This window comes from Nelumbo lutea, chromosome 4, assembly GCF_056320005.1.
Source record: "Nelumbo lutea isolate HS-2025 chromosome 4, American lotus-T2T, whole genome shotgun sequence".
In the NCBI taxonomy this organism is placed as follows: domain Eukaryota; kingdom Viridiplantae; phylum Streptophyta; class Magnoliopsida; order Proteales; family Nelumbonaceae; genus Nelumbo; species Nelumbo lutea.
The window spans coordinates 9691814-9705104 of NC_142687.1; the positions used below are offsets into that span (position 1 = coordinate 9691814).

The following is a 13291-nucleotide window of genomic DNA, read 5'->3' on the forward strand; positions in this document are numbered from 1 at the left end:
ATTTTAGACAGGATTGAAAGCTACATTTCGGGGAGTAAAAATTAAAAAAGAATTGAAATGTTGAGAAAAATAATTTCAGATTTTATGACAAATTTTGGGGATTTTAGACAAGATTGAAAGCTACACATTGGGAAGTAAAAATAATAAAAAAAAGCATTGAAAAGTTGAGAAAAATAATTTCAGATTTTATGACACATTTTGGGGATTTTAGACAGTATTGAAAGCTACACATTGGAGAGTAAATTTACAGCGAGAGTCTGAAAACCATTCAATCAAATGTAGAGAAAAAAATAATTTCAGATTTGATGATAACATTTCACTTTGGGTAAGGCCACCTTTTTCTAGACAACCAATCAAAACCTTGAGGAGTTGAAATGTTCGTACCCACCTGCTAGTCTCCAGCTGTAAATCGCAGAGACATGTCTGACAAGAGACAGCATCAGTCACTTGTAGGAAACTCACTTGAACCGGATGTGAACACTTTAAGCAAAGATTTCCCCCACTCCTCGACAATAGACCAGACAAGACCTCCGAGAGCCCTTTCTCCACTGAAAATGTATCACTGATAAGTTGCAACCGGATTGAAACAGAGTCTCCTCCTTCGAAAGGACAAATTATTCCTTCACTTTGTGGTCGGTGGTGTCTGAATAACCAACCACTCTACTTCACTGGTTTATGGACCAAAGCAGAAAAAAGGGTTCAGTCCGGATACGGCCATCAAGGCCGGAAGCTGAACGAGAAGCATCAGATGATATTGGGAAGCCCCTTTTTTTAGAGCCCAATTCAAAACTGTTTCTGATTTGATCAGTTCAATCAAGTGCAGTGCAAAACAAACAACAATTATAAACAGGTGAGATCAATGAGTAAATCACTCTCTCTAACTTAGGCCGGTGCCGAGAACAAAGCTTCATACAAGTCTACATCATTCATCATTGCAAACTTGAATCAAAGCTTAATGGTTTAGCTTTGGCCATGACATCTACTTCTCATCTCTCATTCCACTTTTACATGATGTTTCAGCCACTCATGTTGGTAAAGTATTGCACCGATGCATTTGGGTGCAGCTTTTTTGCCCCACTACATTCCCTGTCGCCTTTCCACCATCCAAATGTTGATAAGATAAGAGCTCCTTATTCTAAGTTTCAAAAAGCTCTTGTAGGCAAGGAGGAAGTATGTTTTTGTCTTCAACGCAGAACCCTAAACTACATTGGAATCCCACAACCGAAATATATAGTGTGCTGTGGGCATTCTTTTTCTTCGGATTTGATCCACTTGAGACCAAACTCTTTTTCTTAGATTTGTTTCGTAGTGATGAAGACAAACAACCTTTTCCCATTTATCTTACTATGTTCATATGGGGCCAATGCAGGGAGAAACTATGCCATCGTTTGGTATCTTACATTCAAAATCAAATAGCGATTTGTTTTTAATATACAATTAAAAAAAAAAAATCGCTGTCCACATTCAACGGCCTGGGCTGTCATTAGGGCTGACTCTCCCCATATGAGAATGCTAGTTCATATAGACTCCTCCTTGTAACAGTATATATGCTGGATGCATGCATTGTGCATTGTTGGGTGAATTAATGTGTTATACATAGAGAACCCTGTTGACAGCTGACAGCCCAGGCTGTCGAACATGGACAGTGATTTTTTTTTTTTTTTAATTTATGTGTATTGTGTCATGCAATGAAAGCCCTGTTAGCAGCACAGGCTGTTAAATTTTGACGGCCAAAATTTTCCCAACAAAGAAAGTTTCATCTATCTTCAGTTTTCCCTCTAACTTTCTTTTTATGGACAGTTACAAGTAGATTGGCACAATGTATTGAGAGAATATTATGTTTGGTGGGTAACTTTTTCTTTATTTTATTCAGTACATCAATTCAGGTAGAAATTTTAGAGATAGAGGGAGACATGCTTGTAGCACTTGGGCCCTAGGGTTATCAGGATTATGTTTAGACTATTATAGATTATTGTTTACTTTTTTTCCTTTATTGTTTCTTGGCAAATTAATGGAGACACTTGGTTAGGCAACCTCTTCTTCTTCTTCTTCTTCTTCTTTTTTTTGTAGAACTATTGTCAAAAGGGGAAGAAAAATAAATTTTAAAGGAAGAAATGATTGGATTGAAGAAGAAACACATAAAGAAATTGCATTTTAGGATCCATATTCAGATATCACATCTCCGTATTATCGGAAGATGTTCTCAATACACGGCAGGGATGTGCTGTGGGGCGGAGATGTGAACTCTCATATTCATGCGTGAGTTTGGAAGAAGTTTTAGTGCTGGCTGCCAACTTTATGCAACCCTCCTCCTTTATATAGGCTTGGAACCAATAGTGTACGACAAACTCACTATTTATAAAAAGAAAAGCCTCTCTTCATTGAATTATTTGTAAAATATTTAACTCTCCAAGCTGCTTACCAAGAGAAATCCAAGCTTAATAGTTTATTTTGTAAATGTGCTTTTACAACCACTAAGCTTGGATTTCTCTTGGTAAGCAGCTTGGAGAGTTAAATGTGCTTTCACCTTATAAAAAAAATAGAAAATGATTTGGCCCCGTATTTTAAAATTTAAATTAATTTTCTTTTGTTAATATTTTCACATATTTCACTTATTTTTGGAACTTTAGAAATACATGGTATTTTTTAGTTTTAGAAAAAAAAAATGTCTGAGCTTTCACGTATAGAATGCATTTATTAATTTAAGATTTTCTAACCAAACTCAAGACTAGAACTGCAAATTGAGCTGTTCTTGTTGTCGATCAAATTTGTAAATTTGTAATACCATTATTATTTGGTAATACACATTTTTTTTTATATTGAGAATTTTGTTGCTTATGCAAAGAAAAGGTAAAAGGCATGCAGGACAAAATAGTTAGGTGGCATTAATAAATACAACTTCTAAACAAAGAATGAAGTTAAACATCCCAATCCATGACTTCATGAATTGACAATTTAACTTTTCTATGTAGACAAATTACGAGCAATTATTGCTAATTTTAACAATTAAATAAAAATATTTATTATGTTATTTATCTATGAAATATAAACATTTATTTTAGGGAGAATGACTGATCAGTCCAAGTCAGAATTTTCTAACCCCACCGTACATGGGGATGAATCCTGATTATGAATTGATGTCAAATTCACGGGCATGATGCCGTTTATAGGGGAAGGGGGGGCAGAGGCGGGGAGGCTACTAATAGACTATAGGGTGTTGTAATTCAGAATTCTGCATTGAGTTGCAGTGTACTTAACCCTTTATTTTACTGCTCACATCAGGCTTACTATAGCAAGGTGCCAATTGATTGGTTAGTAAGGCCTCTATGCTCCAGCTGGTTCTAGTGAAGACATTGGATTGAATCCCACCTGCACCAGGGTTGAGGGGGAGGGGCTACCGCATGTTGTATAGCTCCAAGAAGCGAAAAAAACATCAGGCATGAACATAATACATATATACATATATACATATATACATATGTGTATTTTATCTTTTATTTTAGGATATATTTTTATATAAAAACTATAAAACAATACATAATATATTATATAAAATATTTTATATTTGTATAAATTATAAGATATCGCAACTTGCCCGACCCATGATCACCCCTACTTTTTTTTATGAATGCACGAGTAGACATCGATCCCCTGGAATTGCCTTTATCATGGCAGACAAACTCTCTAGATAAACCCTAACCTAAATTTTCATGATCAGAAGGAAAATAGAAAAAAAATCCCAAGAACCATAATATTGAGTGTGAATGTGATTCAATTTGCTCTGAATCCAAGCAAACAATGTCTGGTATTAGATCAATGGAAATATACAATATCACATTTACAGTTCTATTGTTGTTTTGTTCTATTTCCTTTTACAGGGATCCCCCAAACTTGTTGTTTTGGTGGAATCATGGCAATTTGGCATTGAGTAATTGAGTTCCAACATGCACTGATAGCACAGAAAGGCTTTCCCATCTAATCTATCTTTCTCTTTTTTTCTTTTATCCTTTGTGTTTGTGGGCATGCACGAATGGCAGTAAATCAAGATAACATGTGAAAATGAATAGAAAATTGCTTCTTAACAGTTTGGCAGGATTATGAGTGTTGTGTGCGAAGGAGGAGACCAGAGGGCCCACTTTCAGACCCCAATGGTTGAAAAGTCAACTTCAATGTCCTCTTTAGCCCGTCAAACATCCAACATGATCCAACATGAGCCATCATTCTCCAACCCCATTAGAAAGTCACTCACAAACAAAGAAAACACTAGAGCCACGTTCACACCACACCACACCACACCAATTCGGCCACTGAGAGTTAAAGCATTATTTTCACAAATTTCTAACTCATATTTCTCCTCACCATTTGAATTTCTCGATTCGGGTATCAATCAAGCTGAATGATGTGCACGTGTGAGGGATCCTAGCAGTTCTAATCTGTTCATGAAACAATTTGATGAACAAGGGTCAGTTTAAATGATGACCATGTGTGTAAAGCCTATTAATCTGGAGCACCAAATTAAATCTGACATTTCAAAACAAACTTTTCTTTTTTTTTTCTTCTTCTTTTTAATCTTTTACTCTGCTGAGGATGAATTCATGTTACTAACCCTAGTTGTTCCACCCCAGATTACTTGAAAGCATAAAAAAAACGTAAAATCGATAATATCTTCCATATTTATATGTTATATTCATGAGAAAGATGTTCTTGATGTGTGCTTTCCTGTTTGAATTTGAAATCAATATATGAATCTCTCTCTTTGTTTGCGATGGTAGATATTAAACTAAAAAAAGAAAAAAAAAATTGTTGAGACTTTGCTTGTGATAAATTTAAATTGGTGCATTCTTCCAACCCTAGTTGGATTTAGGGCTCGGGCTAGGAGGAAGAAGATAAGATAGGTTACAAAGTGTATAATAGAATCATTTAATTAAAAGTGTAAACTGTAAAGTGTCCACTGATGCAATCAATTATTGATGGTTTTAGCTTTGGTTAATACATGAATCTGTATGGATGTTTACCAAGTGCAGCCTTAATTACTTTACTATGTATTTTTGAGCTAAAAATCACATTGAAACCAACTCGTTCTATTAAATTACCATTTTCATTTTCTTCATGATTTTAAACTCCGTTTGGAGCTTCAGTCTATCAAAACAAAGTTGAGTTAAAAAAGTGTTTTGAAAAATTTGGTAATAATCCTTTTTAAAAACATTATAGCATGAAATGAAAAACAATTAAAAGCCCTAACTCACAAAAGCCTAAACTCCAGGCTTTATGTTTGAACTAAAAAAAAAAGCCTTTATGCTTTTAGGCTTTACAAAACAGAAACCCTAACCCTGAAACTTATCCAAACACCTTATTATCCCTAAAAGCAATCTTGGGAGTATCACATTTTTCTCACAATGAGAGAGAATGATTTGATTCTGATTCATGCGAGAATCGTTTGATTGATGGATGGATTCAGCTCCAGATGTAGTTGAACAACACTTTGATTAATGGGGTTTAATTTGATAAAAAGCTCCATTTGAGCAATGCATTTGAGTTGATGGTGGAAGAAATGCACTATAACATCATAAATGATAGCATGATGCGCCAATCCATGGTCCCACATACTGCAAACTCAATCACTGCAGCGCATATATAGTCCATCCCATCATCAACCATGATTTACATGGCAGAACTTGATCAATATGCTCTGAGTTGTGCAATATTTGATTAGCTCCTGATCATCTACGTACGTCAGTGGCAATAGCATATAGATCAATGGGTAGGTGGTGCACCGTGTGTGTGTAGCAACACACACTGGATCACTAGTGTTGATTCTCCCCTCTTGAATCTTAAAATGTGAGATTTTCATTTCTCTCATCATTTAAAAGGCTACAGGTAAAAGAATTTGTGGCACTGCCAGTGCCAGCAAGGCAGCGAAGAGACTTCTGCTCCTTTTAATCAACACTATTAACGGTGGATGGCAAGGCCACGCGTCCTTATTTTGAAAAATTTTGTCTTTTCAATGACGTGGCTTTAAGATCGACCATGAATAAACAAAGCATTTCCTCTTTTTTATAAAAGGAGCTCAGCACCAACGGCGAATCGAAATCCAGACGATAAAAAGGTAAACAAATTGAAAGCGAAATTTGACAACAACAAATAAGAAAATTTAGATTAGACATGGTAAAGATAAGTTGATTACTGAGTGAGTGGGTTCCTATATATATACAGATAGTGCTATAATTCACCGAGCAAGAGCCTTGTGCTATTTCGTCTCAGAGTTTCTCTTGCTTTGTGACGCTCAGAAGTTGCTGCACTCCATGAAGGAAACACTGAGGTATTTAGCAGGTGTCGCAGGTCCAAGTGGTTTTGGATCGAACTCAACTGCTGAGAAAGTTGCAGAAGATTGCTCTTCCTTAGTTCCTTCTCAGCTTACAGCAATAATCACTGGTTAGTACAGAGGACTCTTTTTGAAGAACTAAAGCAATGAAATTTCACAGTAATTGTTTCAATATTCTTCTTCTTCTTTGCTTTTAAATATACTTGATATGTGCTTCCATCCCATGCAGATTGTACTAGTTCAGTTAGCTCTGAGCTGATTTTCTTTTCTTTTCTTTTCTTTTCTTTTCTTATCTGGTTTGGTTTCAAGCACAGAATTGTGGAGCTTGTATTCGGTTTTTCTTCCAGAATTTCGAGTATAAGTTGACAGTTCTATCTTGCTTTTCTTCAAAGAATTAAGGCAGATATCTTCTTCTTCTTCTTCTTCTTCTTCTTCTTCTTCTTCTTGGATTGGTTTCAAATCTGATGTATGGATTGAACCCATTTAATGTATTGCACGGTTTTCGGGAAAAGATATGCATTTGTTAGAAATATATATAAATAAAGGGGTGAATATACTTCTTCTTGTTAAAGGTACATTCCCACAGTTGTTGCGAGACATGCTTCAGCTTTTTGAATAGTTTCCTCCAATTCGTCCAACCCAGATGACTACTGTCCTCTACACTTATAAACTAATCATGTAATTTATATTTGAGATTTTGTAGACTTTGTTCCACTAATTTATTCTTCCATGGGTCTATAATATTTGTTTAAGCTAAAGTTCCTTTCTTTTTTAATTTTTAATAAAACATTCTTGTCTTTTCTTGGGTTACTTCTTCAGAATTTTTCTGTACAATAATAGTCATGCTTTCGTTCTTTCTTCTTCTTTCAACAACTCATTTGGTTTATGCCTGACAACAACCTCGTGGATATCTCAAGAATTTTTCATGCTTTATTTTTCTGGAAAAAAAACAAATAAAATAAGAGAGAGATGGAATATTTCTTAACCTCATGCACTTTTGTTTTGATAGAATTGGGTGGGTGGACGACCCACTTGATTTTTTTCCTGGATGCTCTGTAATTAGTTGAGATTTTGTTTTCTTAATATATTTTCTGTTTTGATAAGACCATGATTCACTAACAAGTTGATGAGTGGTTATTTTTCTGAATTGATTCTGTGGTTGCTCCATAAACATAGAAACAGAACTTAAAAAAAAGAAAAAAAGAAAGGCAATTATCAGTGATTTCTGAATTTTCAATTGCAATTGTAAGAGGCTAAGGGCTTTATTGATGATCTTGGTGAAATAATCCTCTAATTCTGCTTTGTGCTTTGTGGTAAAAGGGGCAACATCTGGTATTGGAGCTGAAACGGCCAGAGTATTAGCAAAGAGAGGGGTAAGGGTTGTAATTGCAGCAAGGGACCTAAAGAAAGGGGGTGAAGTGAAGGAGAGGATCCAAAAGGAGAGCCCCCGAGCTGAGATTGTGTTGTTAGAGATTAATCTTAGCTCATTTGCTTCAATCAAGAGATTCTGCTCTCAGTTTCTTTCTCTAGGATTACCACTTAATATCCTCATGTGAGTCATACATATCCTTCTTCCAACCATTCTCATCTCTAAAAGACTCCAACTGAATTGAATTGTGGAGGGAAATAGAGTTTTGTTTCACATTAATTTATTAGCATTTTTTTCTTTTTTTGTGGTCACACTCACACCAGTGACACCACACTTATTAGTATTTCCAGTTGATACTGAAGTTATTCGATTAAAATTGCTTCGCAGAAACAATGCAGGGAAATACTCAAAAAATTTGGAATTCTCTGAAGACAAAATCGAGATGACTTTTGCTACAAATTACTTGGGTAAGCCCCTTACTTTCCTATCCCTTCTCTCTTGGAACTAGAACAACTTGGAAAGGAAAGAGAAAAAGAAAAAGAAGAAAAATAGCTTGGATATCTTTTCTCTTTAGGGCCAAGGTCATGCCAAGACATGGGATAAGACCTATTTGTCCTAGTGGTGACTGGAGATGAAGATGTGGTAGATACCTTTTCTATTGGGGGCCCAACAGCCTAGGCTGTTTGAAACGTTTTTGGGCCTGTTTGTCCTTGTGGTCAAAAGAATATTAAGTGCAATTAGTCTTTTACCCTACAACTATGGTAACGTGTCAAGTCCAAAAAGCATTCTGAAGATGTGCCACGGGATGGCCCATCCAGAAAATAGGCCATGCTTTCGTTAAGCCAATGGACCTCCAGCCTGGGGGCTCCAGGTAAGATTTGAAGTTAGAAACTCCAGGCAGTAAAAGTCAAGATAGAGCAAGGTGAGATCAACCATCAACCCTGAACCCCACAACCTTTTACCTCAAGATGGGCTTAAGTACTTGTGGCAAAAAATAATGGCTGGTCCCATACTCCCTTTACACCAGCTTTAGGTATGATTGTATGAACACTTGGGAGTTCGGACTTCGGACCATGGTGTGGGCTCAGTGAAGATCTGGGCCGTAGATCATAATAAATCGGTCCAGCCAACACCCGCTACAAGCCTGGTTCATAGACCATAGCTAACGTTGGGTGTGTACTCTGTAGATGAGCGTGGTTGACAAAAATTACAGGCTTGAGAAACACTACACTCGCATTAGTTAATAGTTAGTACTTAGTACCCCTCTTCGAAAAGAGTTTCATTTCTTCTCTTCTGTGTAAAAGGCTAAAGAACGTTCTATCTTTCTTCTTTTACTTTTGCTTTAGCCTTTATTGACTATATTGTTTCATTATATTTGGCAGGACATTATTTATTGACTGAAATGCTATTAGAGAAAATGGTAGAAACAGCAGCCCAGACAGGCACTGAAGGAAGAATAATCAACGTTTCTTCCGTAATTCACAGTTGGGTGAGGCGAGATGAATTTCGCTTCAGTGATATGCTTAATCCCAAAAAGTAATTTTCTTATCTTTCCATCTTTCTTTTCAAAAAGTAATTCGCTTCAGTGAGACTCCCCGGCAGAATTCTATTAAGTTCGGGTTCAGCTCATTTATTAATCAATCCTATAAATTGGATTTAAACTTGGTTCGAAACTCAATTAAAACCGAGACAAGCTGAGCTTTTTATGAGTCAAATTCAAATAGCTTGTAAAGAACTTGACTCATGACCACTCCTACCTAGGCCTACATTTTTTTCTTAATATAACCCCCTTGATCCTACAATAATGTGCATTAGATGAAGATCATATTAGCGCCCCACATTCACATCATCATCTCAGTGTGCATTGAAAACATCTCCCGTAGTTATCATGGGAGATGTTCCCAATACACGGGTGGGAGGTATTGTGGGGCGCCAAAGTCAGAAAATGTTTACACTTGTATGTTTATGGCTTTATGCAGTTACAATGGAACGCGGGCATACGCTCAATCAAAATTGGCTAACATATTGCATGCAAAGGAAATGGCCAATAAGCTCAAGGTAAGCTCTCTTACATATTTTTTTATTCGTTCTTCTTGCCACCGTTTTGGTGACACAGGAGTCAAAAGAAAAAGTGTTTCCTTTCTTTTACAGGCAAAAAATGCGAGAGTAACTATTAACGCAGTCCACCCCGGAATAGTCAAGACTGGGATTATCAGGGATCATAAGGGCTTCATCACAGGTATGACAAAAAGGGAAATGACGCTCAATTTTTTTTTTTAGTCTTGAAAGTAAGGATTTAAATTTCCGATCCCAACTGCTACTACTTTCGGGCTCAAGCTCATAACTTAATTGTCTTGAATTAAGATGTTAGCTAGTGAGATCTCTGAATAAGTTTTTACTCTCTAACATATCCTCTCACACAAAAGCCAAGTGTAGACAAGAACAGGTTCACCCATAGCTTGTGCTGAAATTAATTAATTGTAATAGAGGAAATAAGGATCAAACACTAGACCACTTGATCAAACAAGTTTTGATACCATGCATCTCATGCAAGTAACTGTTTAACCTAAAAGCATAACTGTTAGGTGAGGCCCCTAAAATAGATTTTTATTCTTTAACAAAGAAAACTCAATAAACTAATTTATTTACTTCAAATGGTGACACCATTCCTACCTCATAGCAGGAAGCATACAAAGATAGAACCAAAAAACCATCAACATGAAGTTGATTTATTCAAGAATTTAAAGCATAGTTGTACTGTTTGGGTATCTGCTTAAACATGAAGGTTTAAAGGTATGCACATTTTCTTTCACAGATTCAATCTTCTTTCTTGCATCAAAGTTGCTAAAGACAACATCTCAGGTTTGTTCCCAGCCATGTAATTTGCATAGAATTGCCTTTTCTCCTCCAAAATCCATGTTCTAAAGAACTTCAATTTCTTCCCTTTTCTTTCTCCTTTAATTTTTACCCAGGGTGCATCAACAACATGCTATGTTGCTCTGAGCCAACAAATAAATGGGGTGAATGGGAAGTATTTCACAGATTGCAATGAGAGTTACTGTTCAAGTCTAGCAAATGATCAGTCTGAAGCAAGAAGACTTTGGAAGCAAACCCATGCATTTATCCACAGAATATTATGCCAATCCACAATCTAAGGTGGCACTCTTCAAACAGAGTTCATAGTTGTAATGTACAGACAGACATGTATATCAGCTTAATCAATACCAGAACTGTATCATTAGCATCAAACTAGGTATCAGCCAACACAATAATGCAAAAGTGAAAGAAACAGAAAAATATAATAATAATAACATCAACAAATGCTAAATTTTGGCACAAGTATAATGGAAACCTCCAAGAAGGCTTACTCACCATTCAACAGCTATAATCTACAATGTCAGTGATACAGTAAATCAAAGCAATTTTGTGGTCATAACTGAATGTTTTTCAAATCCTGGCAAATGAAGATAACCTTCATAAGTTTTTTGATCAATAACAGAGAATATTTTATTGAGTAATAAAGAATTGTAAGAGCATATCATCTCCCAACAGCTCTGGGAGCAATGGGCGGAAAGATAACAAACAGTCCAAGGCTGATTTACCTACTCAGAAAGACCATGAATCAAGTGTTAAATATTGGCATCTGGCCCTCGCAAACCCCAACCTAAATCAGACTTACCGGCCCCCATTCTGGTTAAATTCTCTGCTTATCTGTGGGCAGTCCTGGGGATCTGTCTGAATGATCAGTTCAGATTGGATGCTGAGTTTTGAGTTTTTTATTTTTTAATTCTTTTTATTTTTTGGTTCTTAAGAGGTATACAAGAGACACCAGAAGTATGATTGTGGCCAACTTAAACTACTTTATAGTCATTTTCAACCACAACCCCTCCCCATCATCTTCCGTAGGCAGGGGTGGAGCTTGGATTTTCTCTTCACGGGGACCAAAAACTAGCAAATATGGATGGGGGGCCAAAAGTTAGTAAACGTGGATAGGGGGACCAGAATATAGGTGAGGTTTAATTGGGTACTATGGCAATTTTGAAAGTGGAGGTGCGGTGGGGTGTTTTCCTCCCCTATCCTTAAGCTAGTTTCTTTCAACCAAGGACTAAAGTATCAATATCAGGTATTATATCAGATCACTTAGATACAAATACACTTTGAAAACGCATGGATATGGATGAAAAATATGAATACCCCGAAAATGCATATAAATTCCATAAATATATTAATAGCATTATTTTTAAGATCAAAATAGCCATATTATAATTAATGTATACATACATAGAAAATGTATATTCTAAAGACATATGTGAAGAAATATACTACAACTAATACATCAGGATGCATAGAAATCATATGTTCTTATTGATAATGTATCAATCAAGAATCTTGGAGCATATTATATATAATCTTTACAAATTAATACATGCACAAAGTTATTATTATGTTATTTTCTATTAAATTTCCAGGCACAAAACGTATGCAACTATTATATGTGAATTATTATATCAATTATTTTATAGCGGGATGTATAGAAAATCATAAAATTTTATTGATAATATATCAATCAAGTCTTGGAACATATTATATATTTTTTTACAAATTAATACATGCATAAAGCTATTATTATGTTATTTTCTACTGAATTTCAAGGCACAAAACATACGCAACTATTATATTTGAATTATTATATCGATTATTTTCTATTTTTCTATTTTTAATTTTTAATATTAACTGAAAGTCAACTAAAAATTAATTCTCAAATGCTTAATTAACAATATTTTTATTTTTGTAAACAATAAACACACTATTATAAAGTGTAATTAAAATTTTAATTAAGAATTTATAAAAATATATAATATTAATCTAAAATTCATAATTTTTAACTACTAAAATAATTATTTCATTATTAATATTTTTATTTCCATAAATTTTGAGATAAAAAAACCATTTTTTGATATAAATGTAGATTAATGGATTTGACAAATTCAATTTATATTATATTCTCGAGGTTTCTGTAAATAATATTTTTACTTTTATAAATAATATATATACTTTTATTTAGTTCAAATTAAAATATTAATTAATAATTAAAAAATTAAGATACATATCTTGTTCAAATTTATAAATATTAAGTACTAAAATAATTATTCTATTATTAATATCTTTATTCATATAAATTTCTTGAGATTAAATGATTTTTTTATATAAATGTAGATTTAAGAAATTATTTATTCTATTAGTTTATTAAATATTAGTTTTGAATATTATTTTTCTATTTCGTTGGAATTGTTAAACACAAATGTATGTTATTTGTCCGTATTACATGTGGACACTAGCATGAGAAAATGTTATTTTATTTCATTTATTTTTATAAGGTGAAAGGTGGCCTAGTGGATCAATGGCGTGGATAAGGCTTTAATGTTTGATGATTTGCGTTTGAATAATTTCAGTCACATTTTTTACAAATAAATACGCGGGAAACACATTGATCAATATTGCCCAGTGCGTATCAGCTGATACAACACGATATAGGCCAATACGAATGTGTATTGCTATGATTCATGTGATTCAAGGGATATGAGTTTAGTCGTTGTGCA

At 34.7% G+C, this 13291-nt stretch overlaps 1 protein-coding gene across 1 annotated transcript; it reads left to right on the forward strand.

Moving 5' to 3' along the window:
- Positions 1 to 6130: 6130 nt before the first annotated feature.
- On the forward strand, positions 6131 to 10940 carry LOC148853813 (short-chain dehydrogenase TIC 32 B, chloroplastic-like). The gene is made up of 8 exons (XM_088986511.1): positions 6131 to 6432; positions 7643 to 7874; positions 8079 to 8158; positions 9074 to 9227; positions 9671 to 9749; positions 9843 to 9930; positions 10507 to 10553; positions 10664 to 10940. The coding sequence occupies exons 1-8, from the start codon at positions 6303 to 6305 to the stop codon at positions 10844 to 10846; spliced, it is 993 nt and encodes a 330-aa protein (XP_088842637.1). The 5' UTR covers positions 6131 to 6302; the 3' UTR covers positions 10847 to 10940.
- Positions 10941 to 13291: the final 2351 nt, after the last annotated feature.